The following is a 16,170-nucleotide window of genomic DNA, read 5'->3' as shown; positions in this document are numbered from 1 at the left end:
GACCTTTTTGGGCAGCGGTGTGGTGTCAGATTGACTCAGCCCTCTTGCATAGTGAGGCGGCGCAGGCGAGCCCATCAGCTGGCTCACCGCAAGCACATCCCAAGCTCAGCTAACGCACCACTGAAACAACGGTCTTGCCAGGAGCTGGGCATTCCCAGCCAAGTGTTTCTCAGAGCTGCCTTTGACTCACCTCACCACAGAGCAAGCTGATTCAACAGCAGGGTATTGACTTTTATTTGCTGCTAGTACGTCGCCTTGCTTTATCACGCAGTCAGATGGGCACATAAGACGTCGCAAGGAAAGCAGCAGGAACGTGTAGCTGGAAGCAGAGAACTGGAGATGGAAATGGGGCCCAGAAATAACCCCTTCTGAAGGAAATGCACGTCTTTGGAAATGCACATCTTGACACCCAGAGAGCATGTCTCAGTTGTGGATTTTGCATTCCACTTGCGCGGCTGCTTAAGGGAGTTTTCTCTCCTCATGCAGCTAATCTGCGCAACGCTCCTGGAGCTTTCTCCCCATACAATTCCAAAACCCTGACCTTGATATTTCTTTGCCTACTAGCAGGCATGATTTGCTGTTGTTATTGCAGCTTTGAGCAAGCAGATCTAGCAAATAAAGTCGCTCCAGTCCAAGACATCGCTTCCCTCTGCTGATGACTGCACTTTCTTAGCCAAAGTCACTGCCCCTGCAACACACCAAGTAGGGGGGATCACTGCCCACATCTCAGTGGGTTCGCTTCACAATTTGTATGAAGCTGTTGCTCAAGGGGTTGCACCCATGAGAGACCGTAGCACAGGCACACATTCCTCTGTGCTGACACAGACGGGAAGGACAATAGCCTCTGGAAGAGGAGAAGCCACAGGTAGCTGGGGGGCAGTGCTGTCTCTCATCACTGTCCTCTGGGTCCATGCAGCCATACAGTTACTTTATGCAAGACCAAAAAGGTAACTGCAGTAAAACTAAGAACACAGCACGGTTTTATCTACACTATGTATGTGTATCAGCTCTCCATCTTTACTAGTTTTTCTTTCCAGTTTTCAATGCAAACAGTGCTTCTTCCTCTGCTACAGCCCAATCCTGGCAAACCGCTTTTGCAGATGGGTGTTTCCAAAAGTTTAATTTCATTCATTCACAGCCTCAATATGTTAAATTCTCCTAGTAAATAAGGATGTCACATCCTTAAACAATTTCTTTACACACCTTTGTTCATATTGACCTATGTGTAGGAAACTCCTGAGAGCAGGGGACTGCTTATCTTACCTTTACACAGTTCCAAAACCACTGAGAATATTTAACTACAAGATATTTAAATCCTGGCTTGCTGCGGGACACGTGACAGCGATTAGAAAGTTAACCAGCCTTTAAAAGTAATATCTCAATGATTTCCAGCTTGTGTGACACACTGTGAATTATTACAGGCTCTCAAATGAGTAAAGCTGTCTTCAGGGAAGCAAAAACAGCTGATATAGCACAGACTCGTTCAGCTCAATGGAGCAGGATGAAAAACGGGACCAACACACAGACTTCCCAAAGACCTTCCCTCCATACTGTGGACAGGAAGAACAGAGACTTGCCAGTCCATTTGCTGTCTCATTTACATGTGAATTTCTCCCTCCAGCACCCAAGATGAGGTTTGAATGACAACCAAAGGCAGCCAGTTCTGTAACCTCACACCTAGAGCTACAAAAACAACGTTGGGTGGGCACTGAGCAACCCGTGCTCACCTTCAGCCTCCCGTGTATCCATCCCCTGCGCTGCCATCTGCACCACCTCGGGGCTGTGGGGGCGTCAGGGTCAGCAAAGCATTGGCATATTTTTTATCCTGATCAGCAGAGCCATCTTGCACTTAGAAAAGTGAGATCGTGTTTTCAGACACCTATCACAATTTCCTAAAGAACGTGTGACCCCTGCTGTCGGTTTCTCCTTTCAGCTGGACCAAGAAATAGGAAACCAGCCTTTGACTCACCACCACGAGAAATGTGTTTAACAAGCAAACCAGCCTGGATGCCAGAACACCTTAATATTGCCTGTCCACTCCCTGGAAAGGAGCATTTTATTTTACAACAGCTGATGTTCTATAGTATGAGGGTTTTTTTCCACTCAGCTCAGAGATAGAAACCTGAATGGATTCAACATGCACACTTGTAAATAAATTACAGGATCTTAATAAAAGTTTTTACTATGCAACTCCAGTGTATTGCAAAAAAAAACCTTTTCAGTCACTGCATTTAGTTGCACAACAACAGGAAAAAAAAAAAAGAGGAAAAAAAAGAAAGGAACGCAAATGTTCTGTAAGGAAGATAAAAACATTACAGACAGGGTAAGGCAGCAGAACAAGGGCTCTGGTTCACTGTTAAACAGCATACTTAATTTATTTGGAGACCAAAAAAATGTCAAACTTGTCAACTATGCAGCTCCATTTCTGGAAATGTTGAGCACATGCCATTCTCCGTGAAGTACAACCAAAAGGGAACGAGTTCACACTGACAAATCCAGCCCTGCTATTCGGATGCCTAATTGTGGAGTTAGGTATCTAAACTTAGACCCTATATTTAAAAACCTGCCTAGATGTGTATGTGCTGAAAACTCCTCCCAGTTTTCTCTTAATCCAGTCTCTTTTTTTTTTAGAAAAAATACACAGCCCCCCCTGTTCTGGGAGTCCCAGTAGTCAGGACTACTCCATGTGCTTCTCTCGGTCAGAAGAGAGCTCCTTTAAACAAGTTCGCTGCTCAGCCTGCGCTTCATAAGGATGTAAAGACACAAAATAAAGGTCATTAAAAATTACATTCTCATGCTGTGCTTCAAGCAGAAATCTCCTCCTCCCTGTACTTCCTGGATGTGACACAGCCATATACAGGTCTAAAAATAAACCTGGACTTTTCTGACACACTGCATGTGAGGTCAATACATTTATGCGAGCGCTGAATACAATTTCTGTCTCGACTGCCAAATTCCCTAAAACTTGGCATCTTCACACTTGATACAGAAAGGGCAGACTGAAACAGGAAAGGGAGCTTTCTTACGGACCTCCTAAAGGGAAGTAACGAAGACTAAATTTTGAAGAGATGAGTTACTGTTTTTCAGCCAAAACAATGAGAAGGGATGGCCTTTCCCCTTTCATCAGTTCCTGTTGTAGCACAGGCTGCTTCGGCCTGGGCTGGATCCCCTGCAGCAGGGCTGCCCGGACACTGCAGCACGAGCTGACGGCGTTTGTTTTACTTCCCAGTGCGACTTTCAGCTGCTGGAGGAAGATCCCAGCACGACCCAAGTCAGCCAAATGAAAGCAGAGACAGAAACTTCGGCGGGACAAGCTGCTTGGGGAGAGGTGAGGTGTTTCCACCCCACCAGCTGATACGGCTGAAAACACACAGGGCAGCTTTCGGGCATCACCGAGCGAACGGGAGGAGGAACAACAGCTCCCTTCTCTCGGGGAGGTTAACCATTGCTGTGGGATGAGTCTGGAAAAGGTTTTATATGGACTGAATCCAGCTATTCATTTTTTTTGCATGGCATTTATATGTTCGAGTATTACTAAAGAATGCTTTAAGCTAAATTTGTCAACTACCACAGCACAGCAAGAATTCATACAATTCAACTCCTGCACGTTGTTACAACATTTGTCCGGACATAAGCCCACACCTCTCCCCAGGGGTCTTTTTGGTCAGATGTCTCTGTGTCTTAGAGTAGGATTCCTCATTACCCAAGATTGTATCAGCTCAGGATGATGGTTTTCTACTTCACGTTCTTAACCTTCGGCAGCTGACATCCGAATCATCTCTGCAGCAACTGAGCTGTCAAATGGCAGGCTGAGCAGCTATCGGAGAGAGAGTACCAGCAGGAAGAGAATTTGTATGCAACAGATCGTGGTGCTTCTGGGCATCTACATGACAATGCTAGGGGAACAAAAAGAAAGGGATGCATCTCCACAGTTAGGAGAGCGAAGTTCTGTGAAACAAAGCACATCTTCACCACCTATCCAGTCTACCTTTCGTGTATTCAGCGTTCCTCTCGTTTGTTTCTCATCGAACAGGGAAGTTGGGTTATGAATGGCTACCATAAAATTTTAGGAGGGAAAAAAAAAACAACGCAAAAAAACAAAAAACCCCAACCCACAACCTAAATAAACACTGCAGGTCTGTAACCCCAAATATGCTTCTTTAAAAGCTAGGTAAGATACCAACTGTGTAACTGGGAGCAGAACAGACATCTTGGGGGAAAAATCTTAATATGAAACGTAAGCTGAGGGACAGTCAGGCTTGCTCTCTGGATTCCCCTAAACTTCAAGCCTCTTGGTTGCTGTCAAAACCAAAGATGAAAAGCTCTCTCACCCATCAGTGAGCCTTTCTCCCTTCGTGAGCACAATGGTGAATTGCAGGAATATGCCACTGGATGTTTCTAAGTCACTGCTACCTACACTAACAGCACGCCAGTGTTTAGTAGCACGGTACTGTCTCTTCTCAACAGCCCAACTGGACAAATACACACAGCCAGTTCAGAAATCCATCATTGCATTTGATGGATTTTGCGGATGTGACAAGGTAGACACGAGTCAGACGTTAGCTGTACTCCCAAATGTTGTGAAACACTCTCCTGAAGTTCCCATTATGTTGGACACTATCAAAATGAACGTTTACCTTAACAATCATCCTGCACTGACTACTGCTAATACTTCCAAAAAAGTTTAATGAAATCCAGGGGCAGCCCACACTAGGCTTAAAAGTTGCTTCAGCCGTCGCTGGGCATTCATTTCCTGAAACGAGACAGAGAGAGGATATACTGCTGCTGAATTGACGCTCTGTCTTGAAGGTAGGCTTCCTGGAGGACAAGCCCCCTTTTCATACACCGAGCAGAAGCAAAGCTTTCTCCTCCGACCTCATGCCCGAGAGCGCAGCCGCTCGCCCATCAACAGGAAAACTCCTCTGGTGCAGTGCCTCCCAGAGCCTGCAAGAACTTACACAAAACCAGACGCAAAATCCGTCAAAAAATGCTGAGTTACCAAAGTTGGGGGTATCACAGAGCTTTGAACCAAGAATGCGTGTGTGAGCGAAGGCAGCTTCCTATCCGCTGGGGAAAATGAGAAAAACTGGTGGATGCACTACGAAGTACTTGCAGGGACAGGGTTAGCAAAGATAACTCTGCCATCGGTGACTCATGTTTTTCTCAGAACCATCTGGATCTGCTCTGATTTTTAAATGCCACCCTTGTATCTATGCTAGCTTTTACCCTGGAACTACAGTAATGGTAACTTTTTAAAGTAAAAAAAATAAATGCTAAGAAAAGCAGCAAAGCACTTGATAGCAGAAAAGGACCAAAGTCCAACTTGTTACTACAGCTCAGTCATATATAAAATACGAAGTCAAAACAGAAGCAGACAGTAAATACCATGGTTTGTACACATTGTTAAAGATGTCGAGACTCTGATTTCTCTTCCATGAAAGCCCAAACTGAACTGAATACACATAAATGCCATGAAACCACATTAAAGCGATGCAGCAAAAAGCAGAGCAAGCGACTCTACCCCTGGGTAAATATCAGTGATTTTTCTAAAACTCTGCACTTACCTCAGGATTTGAAAGTTTGGCTAAGTATATTGTCACAGCACTTGCAGTAAAATGGTTCAACCTGAAAGTCCCTTTCATCCTTTCCTTCCTTTTCACCGCTTTACAACCTAGCACGGGATTAATTCCCCCAAACTCTCCGTAAGGTTGCCTGTAAGGGAAGGAGCTGGCTGGTGCCAAGGTTCCCCTGCTGCGGCATCGTACCTGCTCGCTCCATTTCGCTCCTGCCCTGCTCCCCGGCACCACTCGGAGAGCGCTGGGACTTCCCTGCTCAGGGCTGGGGCAGGAGCCGGAGCGGTGAGACCCTCGCACCGGGGACCTCTGTGCAGGACACGGGGAGGGAGTGCACGGAGCCTGGAGCACTCAGGAGTTTTGGGGGGAGGCTGAGAAGGGGGTGAAGAAAAGCAGCCAGGCAGCTTCTAAGCATGCAGGCACGTGCGCACCTCCGGGTGGGTCTGTGTATCAGGGAGGGCAGGCACGCAGCCTCCCGCATTCGTCACGAGTTCAGCCCTAGAACATGCCAGCTCTGTAAATTACAGACAGAAACCCGAGCGGCACCATTTTGCCTTACACACACCTATACCCTTCAGGTGCAGGCGATTCGAGCAGGAGATGAAAGAGACGAGAGCTGTTCCCCCCCCTCAACAAGCAGCTGCCAGTCCAGTGGTTAAAACTTTATTCCCACCCCACATACGATATCCAAAGAACCAACACACATAAAGGGCTTCCCGAATTCAATCCTTGGAACCACACAACAAAGAAAAAGTTCAAGATACTTTATTTGTTAGGTACAATAGGTGAATCTCAAAGGAGAGCTCTTGAACATATGAAAAAAAAAAATCATGTCGCGTAAGTGACCTTTGAGACTTGGACGTTCCAGAAACAGACTGTATTTACAGTGTTTTGTTTTACACCATGCTATTACCTTTCTCCTGCAGATCTGCTCCTCTCCCTACAGCGTCTTTTGTATTTTCAGACATTTGTTTTCATTTTGCCACACTCCAGTCCCATCTCAAATATTGTCGTCATAGGGGCTTCTAATTCACTGTTCGCTGACCATAAGAGTCTTTGTGGTCTAACTATATTTTAGAAGAACTTGTGCACAGCACAAATTAATGCGAATGGCTTTCGTAGTGTATCTACTGAAGGATGTGCATCCAGAGACTGTCCTGTCTGAACACATCCTTCAGCAGTCCAGGCTGGATTTTTAAACTAATTATAGAATTACAAAAATGTATTAAAAACTATCCTTGGGCCAGTACAACGGCTAGGATACAGTCAGTAAAGATGTGAAATTACTAGGGTATTTCTGACTCTGAAATGTTATGGAGTATTACAGTGTAAGCTGAGGTTACACAGGGAAGTAACTGTTTCTTAGGCCATGAATGCTGTAACAGAATAAATAATTTATGAGCGTCAGAAGATCTACGTTGTTTCTTACACGGAGACTTAGCTCAGAGGAACTAAATATTATTTCTCTTGATGGCTGCAAAACTTTAACACCTCTTTATGTTCACGTAATTCCCCTCTTTAAATCTGCTAGAGGTAGATGAAGACAAAATAAACTCCAAAGCGTAAGGAGTAAGATGCCGCAAATCGATTCGAACCTCGCAAATCTAGCGAACATATGCTTTCACCAGATTTACCGAGAGCATTTATTTCTCCTTTCCTTTTTAAAATAGAACAGTGCTCAACTTCTCCCTCCTCCCATGCTGTCAAAATCAGTGCTCGCTACCGGCATGAAGCAATTTTCAAAGCGCTCCCGAATTAGAGCAGAAGTAGGTCCCACCTCGCGCTCCTCAGTCCCTTGGACACGTTTTTGGGGCCTTTCTGGTGAGTGACCGCTGCCTTGTTGGCACTGCTCAGGCACCCGGCAGTGATCCCCGAAACGAGAGAGACGCACGGATCCTGCCCAACGCACCTGGGGCAGGAGGTGGGCTGCGGGCAGCAGGGAACCGCGCAGCCTTTGCGCCCACTGCAGGCTGCGGTGACCTTCCCAAAGATTTCTCCGGGAATGTTTTTAGTATGGGTGCCTGTGTGCACGGGCTGCAAAATATTTGGCGATTATTACCACAAATAGGAGATTTGATTAGGCTCACAAGTACGTACAAGATCTCGTGTCCAGCCTCGGTTTTGGCACAGAGAAAATCATGAAGCAGCAACACGTTTTCTGAAATCACCAATGAATTTGTTAACGTCCTGACAGATCAGAAGCAAAATTTAAGATCAACAGTTCAGAACCGTTTTCTTGCTTTTCTACAGCCTGGCCCAAGGCTTCACGTTTTCCAGTGTCTCCCTCTTCCAGTAATTTTATCTCATTTCTTTAGCCGAAACTCATCAGTGTATTCACGTGAAGCATACATAAGAAAGGATATGAGAAACAGGAATGAGTTTGGCAGCCCTGTTTAAAACAACAAAACAAGGTGCTCGTCCTCTTCCTCATCCACCAGACAAAAAGGAGGAAGCATCATTACATACCAGAACGTCTGTATTAAAGTGCCTCCGAGTTTCTTCACAACCATAAATACTGGCATGGTCACAAAGGCAAGATTATTTCTCTTTCTCTCAATACAGTAGCCATCACGATTTCGTTTGGTATGTAAAAAATATAATTACTTTAGTAAAATTTCCACAGCAATTTGAAGTGTGCCGCGTTCTTTTTTTAAGTGACCATTTAAATTTACTGAAAATGATAGGCCAGACCGAGCTGGGCAAACCCTGGCATTTTACATAATTCAATTTGTTCGTCTCAGTTACAGAACAACCATCCTGGCAGTTAAACTAAAACCATAGTTCAAAACAAATGAGGCAATTTTGTGCCTTCTAGAACCAATGCATACTTAAATATTTGTTTTCCTTCCCAATATTCCCAATCTCCAGAAAACCCTGCTTCATGGACGCTGAGCCAATTTACTCTTATTGCTTTCTTGCTCGCTCAGCTTGAAGTGCGTGTAGGCTAAAATGCCCAGCAGCGTGCACAGAATCCCAAGGCCTTGGTTAACAGACAGCGGATCCTTAAACAAGAGGCACCCTCCCAGGAGGGTGATGCAGAACTTGAAATGTCCGAACATGTTATATCTAGACGGCTGTTAAGGATTAACAAAAATAGTATTGATTTACTGTTAACATAAACACTCGGGAACGTCATTAATGGCATTCAAGACACGTAAAGGTGCATCACACTGACTTCATCTTGCACGGCTCTCTAGCATCTCTGCACCCATGAGACGAGTTAACCTCCGTGTACAGCTTTCCACCTGTCCTACTCAACGAATTGCCACACCAATTCTTCCTCGAGGCAGCCAAAGTGAGGTTAAATATTCTTTGTAGGCATGAAGGTCATGTCAGTGAGTTAACCGCGGTTATCTATATGAACCATGACCACAGAAATAAAAGACACTAAAACATGAACGTGCTTTTCCAGCTTCATCATGTACGAGAAAACAGGCAGGTTACAAACCAGTTTTCCCACCGCAGATCCATCCAAATAAATGCTAACATAATTTATCTGGAAACAGGAGAAACAACTAGACGTTACAAAGGATACGTGACAGGTGACGTATTTCCAATGATCCAGTAAATGGACAAGTTTACCATAAAGGCTATTATACCAGACAGCAGTACCATTATCTGTGGATTAACGGACACAGTCAGCAACCCAACACACTTCTGACCATCCGCAGACATTCCAGGTTATTTAGTTAGGTTCCTTTACTTTCAAATGCAAAATATCAGGCAGGAAAGAAATATTGAGAACAAAAATAGAAATAATTTCAAGTCAGTAGTGACACCAGTGATGCGTATGAGTAGCTCAGGGTATGATGTCCATAAATACATACTGATATAACCGCACGCTTTTTCTTCTTTACTCTCAATGAACAGTTATGAGTGATTTGGAAAACCTGGCTACTCATACACACAGAAGTTACATTCTTCACCTTCAAGAGACGGTCACAAAAAAAAAAAAAAAAAAAAAGGAAAAATTATCCAATTTTACTATTCTGAATACTTGCTATTCCATTTATAAACTCGATCACTACTAGTATTTATCTTCCACCCACCATGGAGTGGCGTGATCAGCAGCGGTTAGAAAACGCCACTGGCTTTCTTTCGGTGACACCAAGGACAGCAGAAGGCTAAAGAGAAATTACAGCCTTCTTGGTGAAAACACACTGGCCATTCTAGAGAGTAACCAATGCTGGCAACCTTCCACAGAAGAGGAGTTGAGAGTGGCAGAAGTGAGCATGCTTATCTCTTTTCTGAGTGGACAGTAAGAGCTGGAACCAGGGCACTTACATATTTCTAATTTAATACACTAGGGGAAGCTTCTGGATTTTGTCAGATTTTCCTGTTGTTCTGGTGCCTTCTAAACAGAAATGAGAATAAGGAGGTGAATCAATTGACAGACAAACTCCTCTAAGAGGAAGCGGAGCAGACAAGTTTTTTTTTCCTCTTTCCACATGCCCCTCTCATCTCATCATAGTTAATGACTGTACAAAAATCTGTTTCACAAAGAAACAGATCTTAGCATTAAATATCAAATTTAAATACATCAGCAATGATGGCTTATTTAAGGAAAAAAGAGAGTCAATGAAAGTCTTACCACAGCAGAAAGTGTCCAGGGCCCAAATATCCCCCCTTCTCCAAAGACTGGCTCGAAGAAGGGTATGATGAACAACAACATAGCTGAGGACATTGGTGCCTGATAGTACAGCAGCTGCATAGAGTTTACCTGCAACTCATGCTGCTTCGCTCCTACCCACTAAAACCAAAAGAGAAAGCTGTTAAACACGAGGAAAGCAACCCCAAACCATTTACTAATACAGAGGCCGTGCCACGCAGACAATACTAGGTAACTGAGTTGGTGAGCATTATTGTCTACTGTTCCCTAACCAGAGGGCCAGGTGTTGGCCTTCTGTAAGCACACAAGCAGCGGAACGCAGCCACGGGAGGAGGAAAGAGAAGAGAGTGAAACTCCTCTCAGCTAAATGCCTAGCACCTAAACCTTCCTTTTCCTTTCTTCCTTCCTGCCCGGCAGCAAGGTATTATACTTGAGGAAGAACAAAAACAGTAGCAGAGCTGGGAAGAAAATGCCAGCTCCCTTCTAGCCAACACAAATTCAAGACCCTCTCTGTGATGGAGCTGAGCACCTCTGCCAAAGCAGAGCAAGCAGCTGCAGGGACCACCTTTCACCCGCCCTTCTTTATATGCTGCACTCTAAAGTGGAGAGCGTGCTTATAATACATTTGTGTACACCACTTGCTAATCCTCACTGATTGCAGCATTGCTTATGCTGTTTTTCAAAGTCATCAATTTACTTCCACAGACAAAAATTCTGTAGTTTATTGTCAGGAATATTTCCAGAGCTTTATTAAAAAAAATTGACTACCAAACATAGTGACTTTTGCTCCTTTCATGTCATGTTCACTAGTAACATGGATTCCAGTGCACACAATATGACTTGGCTAAGTTTTTTGAAAAAATTACAGAATAATTTCACTCAGGTGCTATCATTTCTCCAGTATACAACCACCTGAAGTTAGTTTAGTATGCACCATCTCTCTCCTTCTGCCCCCAAACAGAACAAAAGACCACTATTTCTCATCTTGTGTGCTACAAGTTGCAGAGCCTTGCTTCTTTTGGAAGCACAGTTTATCTGCCATGAACAAATTAGAGTTTAAAGTGATGATGGCTTTCATGTCAACATGACAGGTGACTCCAATGTGGGAAGCTTTTAGGGTCACGGCTGACAAGGTGCTGATTGCAGGCTTTTAGTCCAGCGCTATGGCAGAAAGGGCTAAGGCAATCCTTGGATACATCCATTTTTCTCCCCGTAATAAGTCTTCCCCATCTGGGAAAGGCCCAGACGTGAGGTACTCGCAACACCACAGGCATTTTGGTGACGACCTTCACCCTCAGACCCCTGCCTGCCCCGACCAGCGGCGGGCGGCACCCCCGTCCCCCCATCCCCACCCCAAGCCCCCCGGCCGCCGTTACCGACCACTTGGTAGAGCGAGGTGACCAGGACGCCCAGCGTGGCGAACACTATGCCGAGGGCGCTGAACTTGACGTCGTAGTAGGAGTTGAGGAAGACGCCCAGCGTGATGGGCACCTGCGGGCGAGAGGCGGCGCCGGGCACCTCAGCGAAGGCACCCCGCGACAGGGCCGCCCCCGCAGCCCCCCCAAAACCTCCCCGAGCCCCCCAAAACCCCCCGCAGCCCCCTCACCAGCGTGAGCTTGATGCGCAGGGGGAAGGTCTTGCCGTAGGCCAGGCTCTGGATGGCCACGATGACCGGCGTGGTCATGGCCTTGGCCAGCTGGTAGGTGCCGATGGTGTTGCTCTGCAGGGAGAGGTTGGTGAAGACGACGAAGCCGCAGAAGCTGAGGGCCAGGGGCAGCACCTGGGCGGGCCGCAGGCTCTTGGGGGCGAAGGCGCCGAGCGCCTGGCAGAGGTAGAGGCCGAGCCAGGTGATGGCGAAGTGCACCAGGGTGAGGCTGAGGTTGGGGAAGCCCAGCCGCACGTACAGCCACTTGTTCAGGAACACGATGCAGATGGAGGCGGCCAGGTTCACCAGCAGCCCCGCCGCCAGCCGGCCCTGCGCCGGCACCCAGCCCATGGCGCACGGCGGGGCCGGCACCGGCAGCGGCGGCGGGGACCGGCGGCGGGGACCGGCGGCAGCAGCGGCAGCAGCGGCAGAGCCCGGCAGAGCCCGGCCCAGCCCCGGCCGCCGCCGCCTTCCCCGCCCCCGCGCCACGTGGCCCCGCGCCTTCCGGCGGCGCCGCCCGCACCGGGGAGACGGGGACGGGCCCCGTCAGCCGGCGGCCTGAGCTCCTCGGCCGTAAAAGCCCTGCGAGGGGCGGCTGAGGGAGCTGGCGGTGTGTGGTCTGGAGAAGGGGAGGCTCAGGGGAGACCTCATTGCTCCCTGCAACTGCCTGAAAGGAGGCTGTGGGGAGCTGGGGGTCGGCCTCTTCTCACAGGTAACTAGCGATAGGACCAGAGGGGATGGCCTCAGGTTGCGCCAGGGGAGGTTCAGGTTGGAAATGAGGAGACATTTCTTCTCAGAAGGAGCAGTCAGGCACTGGGACGGGTTGCCCAGGGAGGTGGTAGAGTCACCGTCCCTGGGGGTGCTCGAGGAGAGGACAGACGTGGCGCTTAGGGACACGGCTCAGTGGGTGACAGTGGTGGTAGGGGGGTGGTTGGACCAGATGATCTTTGAGGTCTTTTCCAACCTTAATGATTCTATGCATCCTCACCCCTTTTCCACTGAACCTTTGCACATTCTCCTACTGCTGAATAATGCTCTGGAGGCAGCGCTTCAGCACACAGCAAGCACATTAAGGAGGTTCACACTCTCCCCATACACACAGACAGGGTAGATTAGAATGAACACACTGTTTGTTTGAAAACCACTTTTATTAGAAAAAAATACAAAAGAGGGCCTGTAACAAATATCCTCTCATGTTGGTCAGAATCTTTCAAGTTCATAATTTAAAGCTGAGTTGTTGTTTTTCTTTAACCAAAGATCAGAACAGCTTAAGTGATGCATGTTTTTGTTCTTGAAATCAATGTGTCTAGACTTCATGTTCAAAAGTCTTCGCAAGTATCTACACAAAAATCTATGACTGAATTTCATATCCCAGTGGGTCAAGGTCCTGGTCCAGAAGCATCAGAGAAGATTCCCTCAGCTTCTGTAGAAGTTTTCTGAGTTCTTCTTTTGAAAACACCTAAAAATAAAAAATACACAATTGAGTTACATTTTTGTACAATCAACTGCACTGATACCAAAATAAATGGTGGTTAACTGAGTTACACAATGTTTTCATGTCTTTTTCATTTAGGACAGTGTCCACAACAGACATTTCAGAATGGCATTTATTAAAGGACTGGAAGCTAGTGGCAGTATTCAAAACCTGCAAGTAATGTCAAGACAATTCTGTCTTATAACTGGTACAAAAATTATTGGGAAGCAGCCCAGTTTAATTTTCCTGTTATTGCTGCACATATTAAGCCAATCCATGCAAATGCATCACAGTATTTTTCTTAGCATTGATGGTTCTCGTCAGGTTTCTTTTTTTTTTGGGGTGGGGGGGTGGGGGGGGTGGGGAGGGAGCAGAGGACATTGTGCCTTTTTTGGTGATATATTTTGGGGGGATTGTTTTTCAGGGTCTTGGAGGGAGAGGTTAGGTAAACCACGTACTCCAAAATGAAGTGTGCTTATAAAATGTTCTGAAATGTAATGGAAAAAAAAATCAGTTACAATTTTACAGCTCAACTTATATCAATAGCCCTCATCCAAAAATTAGTAACTGCACTACTCAGAAAAACTGAGTTGTCATCTTCAGTGATGATGAATTTCAAATTTAATTCCTAGATTGCTTTCAGTCAGCACACAAAGAAACCCTTTACTACTGCAGCGAATGGGAAGAGATGAAGAAACTTCGGATGTTAAGTAACATATGGTATCTTCCTTTCTGAATAGAAGCTTTGCCCACAGTCAACCCACAGAAGTTTTAATTGGAAGCCAAGCTGTCTAGATCTCTCAGTAACTCACCGTATAAAGCTTGTGTCGCTCAGAAGCGACCACGTCAGCCAATCTCAGGCACTCCTGATACTGTCCAGTACTGTGTAACACCGTGTGCAGTAAAAAGCACATCATTGGCAGACACAGCTTGCGCAGCAAAATCATCTGATGTGTTCGCTCAGGGTCGTCCTCAGCATCCTTAGTATAGGAAAACATGTATGAGTATTATGAGTGTTTACCTTTAAAAGGCGACTCAATGCAATCATGCAATTAGTAGCGTCAGAGGCAAAAAACTGGGCTAACCAGCCTAGACTGGACTGCCAGAGATGATCTATGAAGTAACTGAAGGGGAAGCAATCTGTAACCGGTCACAGCAAGGCCAGAGAGAATTACTGCTGAGTAAACAGAAGGACGTCAAGCTAAAGATGACAAAGGCACAGCTGGGTACGATCCAGCGTTTGTGGTCTATGCCATGATATAAAAATTCATTTTACCTCTCTAACATCAACCATCCATCCTCCATCAACAAACAGCAACACGTTGTACATTTTCTCTTTCACATCAGCTGTAAGAGCATCCAAGAGACCTTTCCAAATACCATAGTCCACCTGGCAAAGAAAAAAAATATTATCTGCTAATTTCCAAGGCTATTTTAACACAGAACCTTCACCTTGCATATAGCAGCTAGCACAGCTCTTAATTCAAATTACAATCTTCAGCCAATGGCTAAAATTTAGCCTGGTGCTAACAGCTACTGCCATCATCACTTTACTCCCTGTACAGAATATCACAAAGGTTGTTCAGGAACAGTCAAAGTCACTAGGAGAAGCTAACTTTAAATAATTTATTCTGTCATGCTTATAAAAATAATACTTGTACAAACTGACTATAGCATGTTCATACTGGACAAATATCCAAAAAGAACTTCTGGCAAAAAAAAACCCACAGCAGCATCTTTCAGAAATGAAAATGTGACAAATAAAACACAAAACAGCCTTCATCCTCCACTTCTAGGGAATGGTTAATAGCAAAATCAAGTAGTCAGATTTATTTATAACGCTGACACGTATAATGAATGTTTACCATACGGTGTTATAAGTACAGCTGTCACATAAGAAAGAAGCCTGAGAATTTACTGTGCAGCTACCTTACTATTCTGCTGTTTTATACTTCCCCTTTTCAGCACAGAAACAAGATATTTTATAATAGAGTTCTTATGCAAAATGAGTTAGCAGACTTCTGTTTCGTTAAACTAAGACTGCCTCCTATGCAAGAATATAAATATTTACAGTAAATAACTTGAAATTTTACCTACCTCATACTTTTTTTCTTTATGTTCATGGGCCACTTTTTCAGTAAAACTTGCTTGCGGCACCAAAGAAGGCTTCTGCGGAACTGAGTTCATGTGTTTAAACCATTCATTGAAGGTTTCATGGGCTTCCTGGATTGCATTGGGAACAACGTTTGGACATTTTTCACTCATTTCTAAGAATGTCATTAATTAAATGCACAAAAGCCAAAAGTTCCTTTGTAACGGGTACAGAAAGGTCCTCAATATTTTGTAAACTTTCAGCTACAGTGCATCCAGGAATCAGAAATCAAATCAAATGGACAAAGTTTAAAATCTCACCACCGAGGCAAAGCCACCCTTATTTTTAAGTAATAACTTGAATACGGTTGGAACTATATTTGAAACTCACCAAATATGCCCGAATACATAAATGTTCTCTTATAGCATTGTCATCTTCAGCTGGAAGTGAAGTTTCCATTCCCTGCTCTTCCCATTGGTTATATATTTCTGCTATAGAGTCTTGGGGAATCTTCACAAACACATCTTTTGCAGCTTCATGTTTCTTGGATGCTACAAGAATGCAAACTGAGTGTCAACAGCTTTGTACTTTCCATACTTTATTTGTATAAAAAGACAAACTGTACCACAGTTATTCATTAAAAGTAAAAAAGATGGATCAGACTGTGCTCGCTCTACTACATAGCCCATGCTTTTTAGCAGACTAGATTCAAAGTTACATAAAATGTAATGCCAATAGTCAAAGAGAACAAAAACAACATTTAAAAAGTCTAGAGTA

The 16,170-nt window shown here is 45.2% G+C and overlaps 2 protein-coding genes across 2 annotated transcripts in view; both read right to left on the bottom strand.

Moving 5' to 3' along the window:
• Positions 1–6,322: 6,322 nt before the first annotated feature.
• SLC35E3 (solute carrier family 35 member E3) lies at positions 6,323–12,299 on the bottom strand. Its single transcript, XM_035544295.2, has 5 exons — positions 11,789–12,299; positions 11,563–11,673; positions 10,165–10,323; positions 9,109–9,191; positions 6,323–8,639 (listed from the first exon to the last, which is right to left on the bottom strand). The coding sequence occupies exons 1-5, from the start codon at positions 12,176–12,178 to the stop codon at positions 8,453–8,455; spliced, it is 930 nt and encodes a 309-aa protein (XP_035400188.1). The 5' UTR covers positions 12,179–12,299; the 3' UTR covers positions 6,323–8,452.
• Positions 12,300–12,956: 657 nt separating this feature from the next.
• The window catches only part of NUP107 (nucleoporin 107), a 34,605-nt gene continuing 31,391 nt past the window's right edge, over positions 12,957–16,170 (bottom strand). Inside the window, exons 25-29 of the mRNA XM_035544283.2 lie at positions 15,784–15,944; positions 15,399–15,524; positions 14,578–14,691; positions 14,114–14,281; positions 12,957–13,286 (exon numbers count right to left, since the gene is read on the bottom strand). Coding sequence (XP_035400176.2) covers positions 13,179–13,286; positions 14,114–14,281; positions 14,578–14,691; positions 15,399–15,524; positions 15,784–15,944 — 677 coding nt within the window. The 3' untranslated portion in view covers positions 12,957–13,178. The remainder of the gene's footprint in view (positions 13,287–14,113; positions 14,282–14,577; positions 14,692–15,398; positions 15,525–15,783; positions 15,945–16,170) is intronic.

Source organism: Cygnus atratus, chromosome 1 (genome assembly GCF_013377495.2).
Source record: "Cygnus atratus isolate AKBS03 ecotype Queensland, Australia chromosome 1, CAtr_DNAZoo_HiC_assembly, whole genome shotgun sequence".
NCBI lineage: Eukaryota > Metazoa > Chordata > Aves > Anseriformes > Anatidae > Cygnus > Cygnus atratus.
Note: the sequence above shows the minus strand (reverse complement) of the source record. Positions and strands in the feature narration are given on the sequence as shown.